The sequence below is a fragment of the Salmo trutta genome, chromosome 40, assembly GCF_901001165.1.
Source record: "Salmo trutta chromosome 40, fSalTru1.1, whole genome shotgun sequence".
In the NCBI taxonomy this organism is placed as follows: domain Eukaryota; kingdom Metazoa; phylum Chordata; class Actinopteri; order Salmoniformes; family Salmonidae; genus Salmo; species Salmo trutta.
In genome coordinates this window covers 8,638,345-8,655,954 of record NC_042996.1, presented here as the reverse complement: position 1 = coordinate 8,655,954, position 17,610 = coordinate 8,638,345, and the positions used below count along the sequence as shown (strand labels likewise).

The 17,610-nt window shown below is 42.5% G+C and overlaps 2 protein-coding genes across 2 annotated transcripts; both read left to right on the top strand.

Moving 5' to 3' along the window:
* The first annotated feature begins 321 nt into the window (after positions 1-321).
* Positions 322-3,303, top strand: LOC115180137 (aryl hydrocarbon receptor nuclear translocator-like protein 1). The gene is made up of 4 exons (XM_029742027.1): positions 322-611; positions 934-1,018; positions 1,392-1,497; positions 3,083-3,303. The coding sequence occupies exons 1-4, from the start codon at positions 322-324 to the stop codon at positions 3,238-3,240; spliced, it is 639 nt and encodes a 212-aa protein (XP_029597887.1). The 3' UTR covers positions 3,241-3,303.
* A 1,093-nt stretch (positions 3,304-4,396) lies between these two features.
* On the top strand, positions 4,397-15,912 carry LOC115180404 (protein mono-ADP-ribosyltransferase PARP12). The gene is made up of 10 exons (XM_029742464.1): positions 4,397-4,418; positions 13,172-13,302; positions 13,566-13,616; positions 13,941-14,067; positions 14,164-14,329; positions 14,448-14,544; positions 14,765-14,858; positions 15,044-15,116; positions 15,241-15,371; positions 15,465-15,912. Exons 2-10 carry the CDS (start codon positions 13,221-13,223, stop codon positions 15,625-15,627), a joined length of 984 nt encoding a protein of 327 aa, XP_029598324.1. The 5' UTR covers positions 4,397-4,418; positions 13,172-13,220; the 3' UTR covers positions 15,628-15,912.
* Positions 15,913-17,610: the final 1,698 nt, after the last annotated feature.

The following is a 17,610-nucleotide window of genomic DNA, read 5'->3' as shown; positions in this document are numbered from 1 at the left end:
GAAGATTGAGACCAGCGGCTATAAATTAAAAACAAAACATGGCTCCTTCGTCATGCTTCAAAGTCAGTGGTTTAGTTTTATAAACCCGTGGACCAAAGAAGTGTAGTTTATTGTTTCTACCAACCGAGTTTTGTAAGTGCCTTTTCACATTAGGTCTACATTGTGGGTTGAACAATCTATAATGATATTCGGTAAAATACATTTAATTTAATAATCTGCTTTGAATCAAGACAAGTTCAGTCAAAATTGTCCCATTTTGGACCCAAAATGTAGCTGTTGTTCAAGAGTCCTCTGCATTGTACTAATGACATCATACAATGGATGTACAATGATTTGTTGTCTGTTCCCTCTCCACACAGGGGACCCGGTCACACAGAAGCTGAACAGCCAAGCAGCTCCAAGCTGTTGGATGGTAAGGAAAGGAATATTCTGGATATAACTCAGTTTGGGTGTGTGGACCGACCTCAGCTCACTGTCCTGACCCCTCGCTATGTTACAGAAGAGAGCAAACGTACTATCCTTATCCCTGGCATCTCCAGTGGCATGGCCACTATGATCTACGCTGGCAGCATAGGGACCCAGATAGCAAACGAGCTCTTTGACTCCAACAGGTGTGTTGTGTGTATTATGGCATTGTTTTACAATGCAAAACATGTACCGATCTTGGATGTTAATTGGTCTCAACACAGGCAACAGCATGACCCATAATGCTGTGGTGGCAACGGTTTGATTGTTAAAACCATTTTCACTGAATGTTTCTTTCAGAGCTTTCTTTGACCACCAGGAGGAAGCTGGTTTTTGTAGCGTACAGTGAGCTTACATAGATTTTTGTTTTATTGGCCCATGACCTTGAACATTTTGTTACATTAGTTCTGCTTTCTTTCACTGCCAAAAGGTATCTGTTGCATAGACGATGTCTCTGTGTCTGTGCAGGGACAATTGTTCTCCGTCCAGTGGAACCTCCAGTCCCTTCTGTCCACCTCAGGACAGGTCTCCAATGGTCTCCTCTCATGCCAACATGAGTTTCCTTACCTACCTCACCTCTCATCCTACAGTGTCTTTAGGGCCCTAGGCAGTAGTTCCATGTTGACAAAAAAAGATATGTTGTAAACTATTTTCATTACAGCATAAAGGGAGAGAGCATGGTTTTTTTTACATGCAGGTCTCAACCAAAACCACTGGAGTTCTCCCTATGAACACATGCCTTGCATAGATTACAAACTTTTAAACTAATTGTAATATTGTTATGTACTTTAACTTGTCAATTACCAGTGTAAATATTACCCTCATAACAGGAGCGCTTGAAGAGCTTTGTTAATGGAACTTTGTCTCAAAAACTCTATAGAGTAAAGATGTTATGTATTATTATGTACCCACTTCTCCTCTTGCAGATGCCAAATGAGGAGGTGACTGACTCAGATACAGTGAGCAAGTCTGGATCAGAGTCTGCTTCAAAGGGGGCCACATACGCTGGCAGCAACACACATATGGAAACAGGTAGTTACCATTCAAAATCCTATACAAAGTAATCTTAGAAGCAATACATTTACATGATCTTTCAGTTACCTAGACTGTTATCAATCATAGTTTTAAGTGTATATTTGGGTTTCTTAGTGTAACGCGGGTTGTCTAATGGGGACCAAGATGCGTCGTGTGACGTGCTCATATTCACTTTTATTAACTCAAAATCAAACAAACAACAAAAACACCGTAAACAGTCCCGTCAGGTGCAATATACACAAAACAGGAAACAACCACCCACAAAACACAGGAAAAAACACCCCTACTAAATAGGACCTTCAATTAGAGGCAACGAGGAACAGCTGCCTCCAATAGAAGGTCAACCCAAGAAACTTAAACATAGAAATAGACACACTAGAATAAACATAGAACATAAACCAAAAACCCCAAAATACATAAAACAAACACCCCCTGCCACGCCCTGGCCAAACTACAATAACAAATGACCCCCTTTACTGGTCAGGACGTGACACTTAGTTATATATTTTTTCACTTTTATTTAACCAGGTAGACCAGTTGAGAACAAGTTCTCATTTACAACTGCGACCTGGCCAAGATAAAGCAAAGCAGTGTGACACAAACAACAGCACAGAGTTACACATGGAATAAACAAACATACAGTCAATAACACAATAGAAAAAGCATATATACAGTGTGTGCAAATGAGGTAAGATAAGGGAGGTAAGGTAATAAATAGGCCATAGTGGCGAAATAATTACAATTTAGCAATAGAACACTGGAGTGATAGATGTGCAGAAGATGAATGTGCAAGTAGAGATACTGGGGTGCAAAGGAGCAACAAAATAAATAACAGTGGGGATAAGGCTGGGCTTTACCTAGCAAAGACTTATAGATGACCTGGAGCCAGTGGGTTTGGCGACGAATATGAAGCGAGGGCCAGCCAACGAGAGAATACAGGTCACAGTGGTGGGTAGTATATGGGGCTTTGGTGACAAAACGGATGGCACTGTAATAGACTGCACCCAATTTGCTGAGTAGGGTGTTGGAGGCTATTTTGTAAATGACATCGCCAAAGTCAAGGATCGGTAGGATAGTCAGTTTTACGAGGGTATGTTTGGCAGCATGAGTGAAGGATGTTTGTTGTGAAATAGGAAGCCGATTCTAGATTTCATTTTGGATTGGAGATGCTTAATGTGAGTCTGGAAGGAGAGTTTACAGTCTAACCAGACAGCTAGGTATTTGTAGTTGTCCACATATTCTAAGTCAGAACCGTCCAGAGTAGTGATGCTGGACGGGCGGGCAGGTGCGGGCAGCGATCGGTTGAAGAGCATGAATTTAGTTTTACTTGCATTTAAGAGCAGTTGGAGGCCACGGAAGGAGAGTTGTATGGCATTGAAGCTCATCTGGAGGTTAGTTAACACAGTGTCCAAAGAAGGGCCAGAAGTATACAGAATGGTGTCGTCTGCGTCGAGGTGGATCAGAGAATCACAAGCAGCAAGAGCGTTATACTTAGTTATACTTAGTTAAACTTGGTTAGCATACGACTGTCATAACTTTGTATATTGGTTGGTTTTGATGACAGCCCGTTCTCCTCCCCCAGGAGAGAGCTCCCAGATGGACCTGGACAGCATGGTGGGACCAGGCCTCGGTATCCTGAGCAACAATGAGGCTGCCATGGCCGTCATCATGAGCCTGCTGGAGACTGATGCCAACCTGGGGGATGCAGTAGACTTTGACAACATGCACTGGTCTCACTAGCAGAGATTCAAATGCCATCAATTCAGGAGAAGAACTGAGATTCCAATTCAAGAATTGAAAAATTATATTTATTCTTACATGCATTGCTTAATTTATTTATTTATTCATTTTCAAAGAGGATTTCATTCAATTCCTGAATTGGGATTTCAATTAATTTCCAGATTTGAAATGGAATTGACCCCGAACTCCATCGGTCCTAAACTCTGTAGTTTTTGGTTAGACGAACTCCAGGGACTATTTTCCAAGGAAACAGATTTATGTGCTTCTGAGGGACTTCTACAGCTCTCTGTTTAAGTTTCAGCAAGAGAAATCCAGCCTGCTCTAAAACCAGCAAACTCTTTGGTGGCTTACACAGCTGGTTCAATTGGTGGGGATTCTTTTTTATCAGTGTTTCAATGTAACTGAATGTGTACTAAAACCACCCGAGTTTGCCTATATCTGGGGGCTCACAAATCGATAGCAGCTGGACCATAGTTTGGTACTCTTAGGGTTCCCGCTGGTGTGAAAGTGATCAACTCAAATTCCAAGGGAGTGGACGGAGGCATAGCTTAATCAATTGCAAAGTATATTAACTCTGAACACTGATCACTTGTGTGAATAACTTGAAATGAAACATGACAATTTGAGTGAAGACAGTTGTAATTGTCTATTATTACGAAGTCAAATTGTATATTGTCTTTTTGCTCTTGCATTGTAGGCTTCTGTGTAGGTGAATCAATATTGCTGCCATGTCTATTGTAAAGACGGCGGCATACCTTTTTCTGAAGACACTCAGAGGTAGAGCTGCTTCTCTTGAAATGTTTTCATTTACACTGAAACAGAACACCCTGAAGATTCACCTTCAGGGATGTAATGGAGGCTAAACGCACGGAACACCTTTTTATTTGGGTGAAAAACATTTACACATTTATTACGCAACGTTGGTGGTGTTAGCAATGAACTGTAACTCAGTAAAATCTTTGACATTTTTGCATGTTGTGTTTATATTTTTGTTCAGTATATTATATTACTATAGATCAGTCAGCTGTCAGAGGTGTGAGGCCGGTAATTACAGTGGGAGTTTGGCATTATGCAAATAGTTTACGGTAAGACATTTGCCATTTCCTTGTAGGAGTTACACAGCATTTCTCTTAGTGTCAGTCTCTGAGCACATTTGAGGCTGAATCTCTCGACAAGAGGTAAGCATTCGCACTTCTTCCTGTTTTTAGACTCCTATTGAATCAGATGTAGTTATGGTGGAAAATAAGTATTTGGTCAATAACAAAAGTTTATCTCAATACTTTGTTATATACCCTTTGTTGGCAATGACACAGGTCAAATGTTTTCTGTAAGTCTTCACAAGGTTTTCACACACTGTTGCTGGTATTTTGGCCCATTCCTACATGCAGATCTCTAGAGCAGTGATGTTTTGGGGCTGTCGCTGGGCAACACAGACTTTCAACTCCCTCCAAAGATTTTCTATGAGGTTGAGATCTGGAGACTGGCTAGGCCACTCCAGGACCTTGAAATGCTTCTTACGAAGCCACTCCTTCGTTGCCCGGGCGGTGTGTTTGGGATCATTGTCATGCTGAAAGACCCAGCCACGTTTAATCTTCAATGCCTTTGCTGATGGAAGGAGGTTTTCACGATACATGGCCCCATTCATTCTTTCCTTTACACGGATCAGTCGTCCTGGTCCCTTTGCAGAAAAACAGCCCCAAAGCATGATGTTTCCACCCCCATGCTTCACAGTAGGTATGGTGTTCTTTGGATGCAACTCAGCATTCTTTGTCCTCCAAACACGACGAGTTGAGTTTTTACCAAAAAGTTATATTTTGGTTTCATCTGACCATATGACATTCTCCCAATCCTCTTCTGGATCATCCAAATGCTCTCTAGCAAACTTCAGACGGCCTGGACATGTATTGGCTTAAGCAGGGGGACACGTCTGGCACTGCAGGATTTGAGTCCCTGGCAGCGTAGTGTGTTACTGATGGTAGGCTTTGTTACTTTGGTCCCAGCTCTCTGCAGGTCATTCACTAGGTCACCCCGTGTGGTTCTGGGATTTTTGCTCACCGTTCTTGTGATCATTTTGACCCCACGGGGTGAGATCTTGCGTGGAGCCCCAGATCGAGGGAGATTATCAGTGGTCTTGTATGTCTTCCATTTCCTAATAATTGCTCCCACAGTTGATTTCTTCAAACCAAGCTGCTTACCTATTGCAGATTCAGTCTTCCCAGCCTGGTGCAGGTCTACAATTTTGTTTCTGGTGTCCTTTGACAGCTCTTTGGTCTTGGCCATAGTGGAGTTTGGAGTGTGACTGTTTGAGGTTGTGGACAGGTGTCTTTTATACTGATAACAAGTTCAAACAGGTGCCATTAATAAGGTAACGAGTGGAGGACAGAGGAGCCTCTTAATGAAGAAGTTACAGGTCTGTGAGAGCCAGAAATCTTGCTTGTTTGTAGGTGGCCAAATACTTATTTTCCACCATAATTTGCAAATAAATTCATTAAAATCCTACAATGTGATTTTCTGGATTTATTTTTCTCATTTTGTCTGTCATAGTTGACGTGTACCTATGATGAAAATTACAGGCCTCTCTCATCTTTTTAAGTGGGAGAACTTGCACAATTGGTGCAACTTTGGTGGGGTCAGGGTTACGTTTAACAGTCCAAGGATCTAATTCTACAGTCGAATTGAATAATATAATTTTTGTTTCAATATAGTATAACAAACTCAGCAAAAAAATAAACGTCCTCTCACTGTCAACTGCGTTTATTTTCAGCAAACTTAACATGTGTAAATATTTGTATGAACATAAGATTCAACAACTGAGACATAAACTGAACAAGTTCCACAGACATGTGACTAACATAAATGGAATGATGTGTCCCTGAACAAAGGGGGGGGGGTCAAAATCAAAAGTAACATTCAGTATCTGGTGTGGCCACCAGCTGCATTAAGTACTGCAGTGCATCTCCTCGTCATGGCCTGGACCAGATTTGCCAGTTCTTGCTGTATGATTTTACCCTACTCTTCCCCCAAGGCACCTGCAAGTTCCTTGACATTTCTGGGGGGAATGGCCCTAGCCCACACCCTCCGATCCAACAGGTCCCAGACGTGCTCAATGGGATTGAGATCCGGGCTCTTCGCTGGCCATGGCAGAACACTGACATTCCTGTCTTGCAGGAAATCACGCACAGAACGAGCACTATGGCTGGTGGCATTGTCATGCTGGAGGGTCATGTCAGGGTGAGCCTGCAGGAAGGGTACCACATGAGGGAAGAGGATGTCTTCCCTGTAATGCACAGTATTGAGATTGCCTGCAATGACAACAAGCTCAGTTCGATGATGCTTTGACACATCGCCCCAGACCATGACGTACCCTCCACCTCCAAATCGATCCCGCTCCAGAGTACAGGCCATTTCTTTTTTTGCTGTGTGTAGTTAAAAAAAAAACTGTAAAATTCACATTTTCAAATTTACCTTTTGTTGTTTGAAAAATAAAAGTTTAAATATTGGTGTGGTTTGTTGGGAAAACAGATTTCTAAGTCTATAGTCCAAGTGGACGCCACCACTCAAAAGTGCACTGAAAAAAATGAAGGTTCTAAAATGGTTCTTCCTCAACTTTTAAGGTTAATTTTGAGAACTCTTGCCCGATAAATAATCTTTGAGTTAAGTGGGGGGTTCTTGACATGGCATCCATGGTTCTTCAGAATTATAGAAGGTTCTTGAAATGTTTGGAAGCCTGCAGAAATTGGCCAGTTTTAATTACCTATAGTGTAGATTTTCTGGTGTAACATTTCTAGTGTTGATTCAGGAGTTTAACACTGTTTGTCATGGCGCCGGAAGAAATGGCAGCCGTTTTATGGGCGCCTAACCAATTGTGCTATTATGTGTTTTTTTCGCGTAATTTGTTACTTATTTTGTACATAATGTTTCTGCCACCGTATCTTATGGCAAAAAAAGAGCTTCTGAATAACAGGACAGCGATCACTCACCTCGGATTAGGCAAAGATTTTTTCTTCAACAAGCAGGACACACGGGATGTACTTCAGACACCCGACAAGGCCAATATCCCCATCATTGGCAAGAGAAAGAGATGTAGGTATTGAGGACACAGGGCGGGGTGCCTTCTAAGGATCCGCCGATGGCGAGTGGGAAATCTGCCTTTACCATCAATATCACTTGCCAATGTACAATCATTGGACAATAATATAGACGAGGTACGATCACTAATATCCTACTAACGGAACATCAAAAACTGTAACATCTTATGTTTCACCGAATTGTGGCTGAATGACGACATGGATAACATTCAGCTGGCGGGATATACGCTGCACCGGCTAGATAGAACAGCACACTCCGGTAAAACGAGGGTGAGGGGCGATCTGTGTATATTTGTAAACAACAGCAGGTGCACGAGATCTAAGGAAGTCTCTAGATTTTGCTCGCCTGAAGTATAGTATCTCATAATAAGCTGTAGACCACACTATTTGCCAAGAGAGTTTTCATCTATATTTTTCGTGGCTGTTTATTTACCATCACAGACGGATGCTGGCACTAAGACCAAACTCAGTCAGCTGTATAAGGAAATAAGCAAACAGGAAAACGCCCATCCAGAGGCGGCACTCCTAGCAACCGGGGACTTTAATGCAGGACAACTGAAATCAGTCTTACCTCATTTCTATCAGCATGTTAAATGTGCAACCAGAGGGGTAAAAAATCTAGACCACCTTTACACCACACACAGAGACGCATACAAAGCTCTCCCTTGCACCCCATTTGGCAAATCTGACCATAATTCCATCCTCCTGAGTCCTGCTTACAAGCAAAAACTAAAGCAGGAAGCACCAGTGACTCAGTCAATAAGAAGTGGTCAGATGACGCAGATGCTAATCTACAGGACTGTTTTGCTAGCACAGACTGGAATATGTTCCGGGATTCCTCTGATGGCATTAAGGAGTACACCACATCAGTCACTGGCTTCATCAATAAGTTAATCGATGACGTCGTCCCCATGGATTACAGGCAACATCCGCACTGAGCTAAAGGGTAGAGCTGCCGCCTTCAAGGAGCGGGACTCTAACCCGGATACTTATAAGAAATCCCGCTACGCCCTCAGACAAACCATCAAACAGGCAAAGTGCCAATACAGGACTAAGATTGAATCGTACTACACCGGCTTCGACACTCGTTGGATGTGGCAGGGCCTGCAAACTATTACAGACAACCAAGGGAAGCACAGCCACGAGCTGCCCAGTGACACAAGCCTACCAGATGAGCTAAATCACTTCTATGCTCGCTTCCAGGCAGGCAACACTGAGGCATACATGAGAGCATCAGCTGTTCTGGATGACTGTGTGATCACGCTCTCCGTAGCTGACGTAAGACCTTTAAACAGGTCAACATTCACAAGGCCGCTTGGCCAGATGGATTACCAGGACGGGAGCTCCGGGCATGTGCTGACCAACTGGCAGGTGTCTTCACTGACATTTTCAACATGTCCCTGATTGAGTCTGTAATACAAACATGTTTCAAGCAGACCACCATAGTCCCTGTGCCGAAGAACACTAAGGTAACCTGCTTAAATGACTACAGACCCATAGCACTCACGTCCATTGCCATGAAGTGCTTTGAAAGGCTAGTCATGGCTCACATTAACACCATTATCCCAGAAACCCTAAACGCACCCTAATTTGTATACCACCCAAACAGATCCACAGATGATACAATCTCTATTCAACTCCACACTGCCCTTTCCCACCTGGACAATAGGAACACCTACGTGAGAATGATATTCATTGACTACAGCTCAGCGTTCAACACCATAATGCCCTCAAAGCTCATCACTAAGCTAAGGATCCTGTGACTAAATACATCCCTCTGCAACTGGATCCTGGACTTCCTGACGGGCCGTCCCCAGGTGGTAAGGGTAGGTAACAACACATCTGCCACCCTGATCCTCAACACTGGAGCCCCTCAGGGGTGCATGCTCAGTCCCCTGCTGTAGTCCCTGTTCACCCACTACTGCATTGCCAGGCACGACTCATACACCATCATTAAGTTTGCAGATGATTCAACAGTGGTAGGCCTGATCACTGACAACGACGAGACAGCCTATAGGGAGGAGGTCAGAGACCTGGCCGGGTGGTGCCAGAATAACAACCTATCCCTCAACGTAATCAAGACAAAGGAGATGATTGTGGACTACAGGAAAAGGAGGACCGAGCACACCCCCATTCTCATCGACGGGGCTGCAGTGGAGCAGGTTGAGAGCTTCAAGTTCCTTGGTGTCCACATTACCAACAAACTAGAATGGTCCAAGCACACCAAGACAGTTGTGAAGAGGGCACGGCAAAGCCTATTCCCCCTCAGGAAACTGAAAAGATTTGGCATGGGTCCTCAGATCCTCAAAAGGTTCTACAGCTGCAACATCAAGAGCATCCTGACTGGTTGCATCACTGCCTGGTACGGCAACTGCTCAGCCTCCGACCGCAAGGCACTACAGAGGGTAGTGCGCACGGTCCAGTACATCACTGGAGCTAAGCTGCCTGCCATCCAGGACCTCTATACCAGGCGGTGTCAGAGGATGGCCCTATAAATTGTCAAAGACTCCAGCCACCCCAGTCATAGACTGTTCTCTCTGCTACTGCATGGCAAGCGGTCCCAGAGCTCCAAGTCTAGGACCAAAAGGCTTCTCAACAGCTTTTACCCCCAAGCCATAAGACTCCTGAAAAGCTAATCAAATGTCTACCCGGACTATGCATTATGTCCCGCCACCCCCACCCCCCCTCAACCCCTCTTTTACGCTGCTGCTACTCTCTGTTTATCATCTATTCATAGTCACTTTAACTAATCCTAAATGTACATATTACCTAAAATAGCCTGTCTAACCGGTGCACCTGCACATTGACTCTGTACCGGTACCACCTGTATATAGCCTCGCTATTGTTATTGTTTATTGTTTTTTATTTGTCTTTTCTTTTTTCTTTTTTTTTCTTTACTTATCTATTGTTTACCTAATACCTATTTTTTACTTAAGAACTGCACTGTTGGTTAAGGGCTTGTAAGTAAGCATTTTGTATTCGGCGTACGTGTCAAATAAACTTTGATTTGATTTTGAAGAGTTAAATGAACACCCAGCGGTGTTAATAACCAGAGTTTAACTAAAAGCACGCAAATTGTCCAGCATGGTCTATTGCAGGTAGATTTTTTTTAACTTTTATTTCAATATCTGTTTTTGCATGTACATTGACGGATTAATGAATCTTATGCTATCCCAATTATAAATAAGATATATTTATCAAAACTAATCCAATCTGTTACTTGGACTTCTTGCAACCGTTACTGAAATGGTTGTTTTAGTTAAGAAGATTTAGGTAGTCTCATATATTAAGTCTTCCCAAACCTGGCAGTCATTCTGAATGCAGGTTCCGGGTGAATAAAAATTCCAAATGTTGGATATTCCTGGCTGGATTCCACTAGTAATTACACATAACTTTGCAAGCCAGCATAATGTGACTTGCATGCCTGATGGGATTAGTTTCAGGCCACTGTATTAGTGTAAAATTAGGCACTCAAAATAAGGCCTTATGAAATGTATTGTATTGTCTTAAATAATTGTATACAGACACTCTGGTTCGAATCCAGCCTGTATCACAACCGGCAGCGATTGGGAGTCCCATAGGGCAGCGCACAATTGGCCCAGCATCGTCCGGGTTTCGTGGGTGTAGGCAGTCATTATAAATAAGCATTTGTTTTTAACTGACATTCCGAGTTAAATAAATGTTAAATAAAGAATATATACAGTTGAAGTCAGAAGTTTACATACACCTTAGCCAACTACATTTAAACTCAGTTTTTCACAATTCCTGACATTTAATCCTAGTAAAAATTCCCTGTTTTAGGTCAGTTAGGATCACCACTTTATTTTAAGAATGTGAAATGTCAGAATAATAGTAGAGAGAATTATTTATTTCAGCTTTTATTTCTTTCATCACATTCCCAGTGGGTCAGAAGTTTACATACACTCAATTAGTATTTGGTAGCATTGACTTTAAATTGTTTAACTTGGGTCAAATGTTTCGGGTAGCCTTCCATAAGCTTCCCACAATAAGTTGGGTGAATTTTGGCCCATTCCTCCTGAAAGAGCTGGTGTAACCGAGTCAGGTTTGTAGGCCTCCTTGCTCGCACACACTTTTTAAGTTCTGCCCACACATTTTCTATAGGATTGAGGTCAGGGCTTTGTGATGGCCACTCCAATACATTGACTTTGTTGTCCTTAAGACATTTTGCCACAACTTTGGAAATATGCTTGGGGTCATTGTCCATTTGGAAGACCCATTTGCGACCAACCTTTAACTTCCTGACTGATGTCTGGAGATGTTGCTTCAATATATCCAAATAATATTCCTTCCTCGTGATGCCATCTATTTTGTGAAGTGCACCAGTCCCTTCTGCAGCAAAGCACCCCCACAACATGATGCTGCCACCCCTGTGCTTCACGGTTGGGATGGTGTTCTTCGGCTTACAAGCCTCCCCCTTTTTCCTCCAAACATAATGATGGTCATTATGGCCAAACAGTTCTATTTTTGTTTCATCAGACCGAGGACATTTCTCAAAAAAGTACGATCTTTGTCCCCATGTGCAGTTGCAAACCGTAGTCTGGCTTTTTTATGGCAGTTTTGGAGCAGTGGGTTCTACCTTGCCGAGCGGCCTTTCAGGTTATGTCGATATAGGACTCGGTTTACTTCGGATATAGATACTTTTGTACCTGTTTCCTCCAGCATCTTCACAAGGTCCTTTGCTGTTGTTCTGGGATTGATTTGCACTTTTCGCACCAAAGTACGTTCATCTCTAGGAGACAGAACACATCTCCTTCCTGAGCGGTATGACGGCTGCGTGGTCCCATGGTGTTTATACTTGCGTACTATTGTTTGTACAGATGAACGTGGTACCTTCATGCATTTGGAAATTGCTCCCAAGGATGAACCAGACTTGTGGAGGTCTACAATTATTTTCTGAGGTCTTGGCTGATTTCTTTTGATTTTCCCATGATGTCAAGCAAAGAGGCACTGAGTTTGAAGGTAGGCCTTGAAATACATCCCCAGGTACACCTCCAATTGACTTAAATGATGTCAATTAGCCTAGTTATTAGTGAATTAAATCAGAAGCTTCTAAAGCAATTAAATCATTTTGTGGAATTTTCCAAGCTGTTTAAAGGCACAGTCAACTTAGTGTATGTAAACTTCTGACCCACTGGAATTGTGATACAGTGAATTATAAGTGAAATAATCTGTCTGTAAACAATTGTTGGAAAAATTGCTTGTGTCATGCACAAAGTAGATGTCCTAACCAACTTGCCAAAACTATAGTTTGTTAATAAGAAATTTGTGGAGTGGTTGAAAAACGAGTTTTAATGACTCCAACCTAAGTGTATGTAAACTTCCGACTTCAACTGTATAAAAAAAATATTAACTTCGGATCTCACTTGGTGAAGGTCAAAGGACTGAAAATGTATGAATGTCACTAGCAACTCTAAAATTCACTTGAAAGGCACCCTGGGAAATATGCAAATAATGCTCAAAATCCTACAATGATAAAACAACCCTCATTTTCATTCAGCAGTGCAGTTCCACAAATAACCATAAAACGTTTTTTTGTATAACCTTATATTGATTTGTGTATGGTTTTTCAAAGAACCATCCCATTTAAGGTTCCCCTATGGCATCGCTCTGAATAACCTTTCAACTGGAACATTTATTTGTAAGAGTGTAGATGAGTAAGCTACCCTAACCTGTAATAGTAGGCTACAGTGGACAAGTGAAAGTAAATTAGACTAAAGCCTATCAGCATTATAGGCCTATCCAACGGCTGCAGGAGGAGTGAAGTCTGTTGTTGTTCTTCCTTCCTTCCTTCTTTCTTCTTCTTCTTGTCTCTCTATATACAGTACGTCTGTAAGTGTTTATCCTAGAAGGGAGGATGAGGACCAAACGTCCATGGGACATGCTGACTTGTACCGAAAGAGGTTAAACATTTTATTCGAAATCATGGAAGGTTCATCAAATGTGCCCAACTTTGGTAATGATCTAAATAATATTACATTTTTTACATGAGGTAATGCAATGCACGGATTTACAGAATCATTCTTTTTGTGAAATACTGCATAAACCTTTATGTTGCCCTTATTGGCCACTCACATAACTGTTGAGAGTTGAGAATGTCATGAATTGTTTATGTAACTGTATTGCTGCATTTTGGTTTAATGTGGTCTTCAAATAAATTGCAAGCTTGCATTGTAAACTAATTTGAAATTAAAATATGAAATCTTACATTTTCCACAGGAAAAAAACAAATTTGTCATGACTTCATTTTTGGACGCTGCACTGGAGGAGGTACTGTCACTGCTTGCTTAACAGTATAGCTTCCTTTCTCACGGTCCATGATCTCAGATCCTCTGTCTTGCAAACACAAGAGATAGCCGTCTTGACATGTTGCGCACTGAAAAGTTAGGCATTCAGTGGTGTGGCTGGAGGCATTTCAAGCTGAAGAGTGAGGTTGTCAATCCAACTCACTTACAATAGCACTGGGATATTATCAGTGGAAATGTACCATTCACACTGTAAATTATTCTTTACTGTATTTTGAATAACACAAAGTTCTAATTTCCCAGACTTAATCAGCAAGATCTATTGAACTGATATTGATTTCTATTTAAGCTAAGTGCAAGGGCATCCATTCTACTATGCCATACCAATGGGAGGTGGAGAATGGACGTGGCTGGTCACGTATCCCAGACAATGAGGGCATTGAAAGGGACTACTGTGACCCAGCAAAGACCCAGAGGTATGTATGTCCATAATGTGTTGTTAGGATGCTGTGAGACAATGGGGATGTGAAAAAATGAAGTACAAGCTTTGAAGATGTTCCTATGTCCTACAGTAGCGGGATACCACCGGTTAACTTTATCACCATGACCCGTGGGCACCGCAAAGTTCACCGCCTTGCTACGGTTTCCTCCCTGGACCAGCCAGATGCTGTCCTTGCTACCAAGTGGACCTGGTACTGGGAGGAAAAGCATGATGGCTGGACTCCATATTTGTCACCAGTATGTAGTGAGGCAACCTAATTTCTCCCTTTAATATGGCAAAAAGAAAATAAGTGACTCTAGTGTGTGTGTGTGTGTGTGTGTGTGTGTGTGTGTGTGTGTGTGTGTGCGTCCTAAGACTGAGGAGGACCTAGAGAGGGTGTTCAAGGATCCATCTCGTGGCTCAGTGATTGAGTTTAATGCTGGAAGATTCACCTATGAAGTCAATTTGGAAGGTAGGCAGATATAAGATGTGATTCAGTATGGTGTACTGTTGATAAAAATAGGTTTTCAGAACACTAAAGATTGAACAATGAAACATGTTGTCCCATCTGAAACTCACAGGATAGTCAAATCTCATTCTTCATAGGGAGTACCTTGTATGTTTTGTCTGTAGGTTACTCATCCATTTGTGTATACCCGTTTTAGTCTCTGAACTGATAAATATATGTTTAGTCATGATCCAGATAAATACAAGCTCACACACCCAAAGACTGGTAAGAAGACGGCCGATGTTCAAATCATCCATAGATGTTCAGAGAGCTACTGGGTGAGAGTGAAATACAGCAAACTCAATTAGTGATTGATTTTCTAGGGGAAAAACACAAGATTAGTACATTTTATTTTGGTTCACTGAGTATGATATTGGGTCTCTAGATTTGTATTATCTTTGTGGTATGATGAGGACCATATGGTCATTGACGACACTCAGTATCCCTTCACTTCTTTCTTAAGCACGTCTAATACCACCACTTCTTCTGTGCCACCTTTCTGGGACCAGTCTCGGTTGCCTGGGATTGGCTTTGAGGTAATGCAAAACACTGAACATTGTGTCAATACTCACTGACTGGGAGTCTCACGTTACATTGAAAGAACATTGAGTATGAATGAGCTTATGAGGAGTTTGTCTTCCTGTAAATCTGTCTTCACAGAGAGTTATGTTGCCAAACTCAGCAACGGAATACAAAGACATCAAGGCCCTTTTTGATAAAACAACAGTGGGGTTCAACATACGCACCATTGAGAGAGTGCAAAACCCTGCCCTATGGAAGTTCTACGTGCTGTAGGTTTCTAAAAGACAGTTCTATCAAAAACACATGTATTTCGTTTTTTTCTTTAGTTGGGGTTTAATTGACCCAAGTATATTCCTTTTTAGGCAAAGAGATCAGATGGAATCCTTACGGACAAGCATCAATGAGAAGCAGCTTTTCCATGGAACTGACTCCAAACATGTTGACAGCATTTGCAGAAACAACTTTGACTGGAGGCTATGTGGAACAAATGGAACTTCATTTGGGAAAGGTTGGATGCCCGTATAGTAGTATACTTTGTGTATGCAATGTTTCAATGAATCCAAATGAATAACTGTTGTGTTAGCAAAAACAAAGGCTGGCATGTCTGTGAATATCATAGACTATTAGGGTATGCCCAATGGATAAACAATATAATAAAAAAAGTGTTGCTCAAATGGCCAATTACATATTCTTACATAGAAAAATGTCACAACTGGTTTAGTAAAGTTTGTAATTGCCTTATCTTACTGTCAGTAAGAACAAAGGAACTTTTGAGATAAGATGTAATAAATGAAAGCATCTAAACACTGAGCTTAACATGGTCAATAAATCTTATTTTCAGGAAGTTACTTTGCCAGGGATGCTAAGTACTCACACAGATTCACCAGCCAGTCAGGTTTGAGGTCCATGTTTGTTTGTCGTGTGCTGGTGGGAGACTACACTGAGGGAAACTCCAGCTATGTGAGACCACCTCCTAAAGAAACCAGAGGATCCATCTTTTATGACAGCTGTGTGGACAACATCCAAGACCCCAGAGTGTTTGTAGTTTTTGAAAAATATCAGGTTTACCCCGAATACCTCATAGAGTACATTGATAATGCTTTTCCACCAAACCCTACTCCCCAGCCAAATCCTGTTGTGCAACCAAACAGAACTCCCCAGACAAATCCTGTTGTCCAACCAAACCCTACTCCCCAGCAAAATCCCATTTTCCAACCAAACTCTACTCACCAGCCAAATCCCATTGTCCAACCAAACCCTACTCCCCAGCAAAATCCCAATGCCTCAGATTCAGATGACCCTGAATTTAATGGATGTTGTTTGTGTTTAGCCTGGACTTTTTGTTGCCCATGTGCCATCTACTTTTATTTTTGTCACGATGATGATTGACCATGCCTTGGTGTATACAGGTGCCCTTTAGCGAGGCACTTAAGCCCAATTCCTCCAGTGATGCTGATATGGCTGACCCTGGCTCTGACCCCATTTACTGAACAATTCACCTATGCACCTCAAACAAAAAACACAAAAATAAACCCCAAATAAAGGGAGGGAAGGGAGGGTGGCCACCGTCACCGACGGTTCCTGTGCTACACCCCCCTTCCCAAACCTCCCCCCACGGAGGTGGCTCTGGCTCCGGGCTTAATCCCCACTCTAACCTGTCCACCCCTGCTGAAGGCTCAGGGCTGTAGCCCACCGCTGAAGGCTCAGGGCCGAGGGGCGACTCCGGCTGCGCCGGACTGGCGGGCGACTCCGGCTGCGCCGGACTGGCGGGCGACTCCGGCTGCGCCGGACTGGCGGGCGACTCCGGCTGCGCCGGACTGGCGGGCGACTCTGGCCCCCCCCCTCCCTTTTGTACACTGCTGCTACTCGCTGGCTGTTTGTTACCTATGCATAGTCACTTCGCCCCCACCTACATGTACAGATTACCTCAACTAACCTGTACCCCCGCACACTGAATCGGTACCGTTGCCCCCTGTATATAGCCTCGTTATTGTTATTCTTACTGTGTTACTTTTCATTATGACTTTTTATTTTAGTCTACTTGGTAAATATTTTCTTCTTGAACTGCACTGTTGGTTAAGGGCTTGTTAGTAATTATTTCACAGTAAGTCTACACTTTGTTGTATTCGGCGCATGTGACAAATAAAGTTTGATTTGATCTCTCTGAGGGTCAGGGTTTCTGTTAGCCGATAAAATGGCAGCTTTTGGCCGTAAAAAAATGAAAACCCGGTAGATAAAATTGTTGTTGGCCAAATTGACCAGGAGAAAAAACAACGGTAGGCAGGCAGGCTATCAGCGGGTCACTCACCACTTTACAATGTGAGCTGGAGGCAGTGTGCACTTTGAAAACATACTTAATTGTTTCAATCCTGAATGTTTTACACCATATTATGACCCATGTCTTACCTTGCTTGAAAATCCGACCATAGAAAGGTGGAAGCAATTATTTTATAATGTTTGGGGAAGCATAGGTATACAATTTATCCTACCATTTCTACCAATCTGGGT

What these genes read in the sequence shown, in the direction of transcription:
- LOC115180137 (XM_029742027.1), top strand. Translation starts at nt 322, where the DNA reads ATGTACAATGATTTGTTGTCTGTTCCCTCTCCACACAGGGGACCCGGT. An exon ending in GAGCTCTTTGACTCCAACAG is followed by an intron (nt 612 to 933) that starts GTGTGTTGTGTG and finishes GTGTCTGTGCAG; the next exon opens with GGACAATTGTTCTCCGTCCA. An exon ending in TGGTCTCCTCTCATGCCAAC is followed by an intron (nt 1,019 to 1,391) that starts ATGAGTTTCCTT and finishes CTCCTCTTGCAG; the next exon opens with ATGCCAAATGAGGAGGTGAC.
- LOC115180404 (XM_029742464.1), top strand. Translation starts at nt 13,221, where the DNA reads ATGGGACATGCTGACTTGTACCGAAAGAGGTTAAACATTTTATTCGAA. An exon ending in TGCCTGGGATTGGCTTTGAG is followed by an intron (nt 15,117 to 15,240) that starts GTAATGCAAAAC and finishes CTGTCTTCACAG; the next exon opens with AGAGTTATGTTGCCAAACTC. An exon ending in CTATGGAAGTTCTACGTGCT is followed by an intron (nt 15,372 to 15,464) that starts GTAGGTTTCTAA and finishes ATTCCTTTTTAG; the next exon opens with GCAAAGAGATCAGATGGAAT.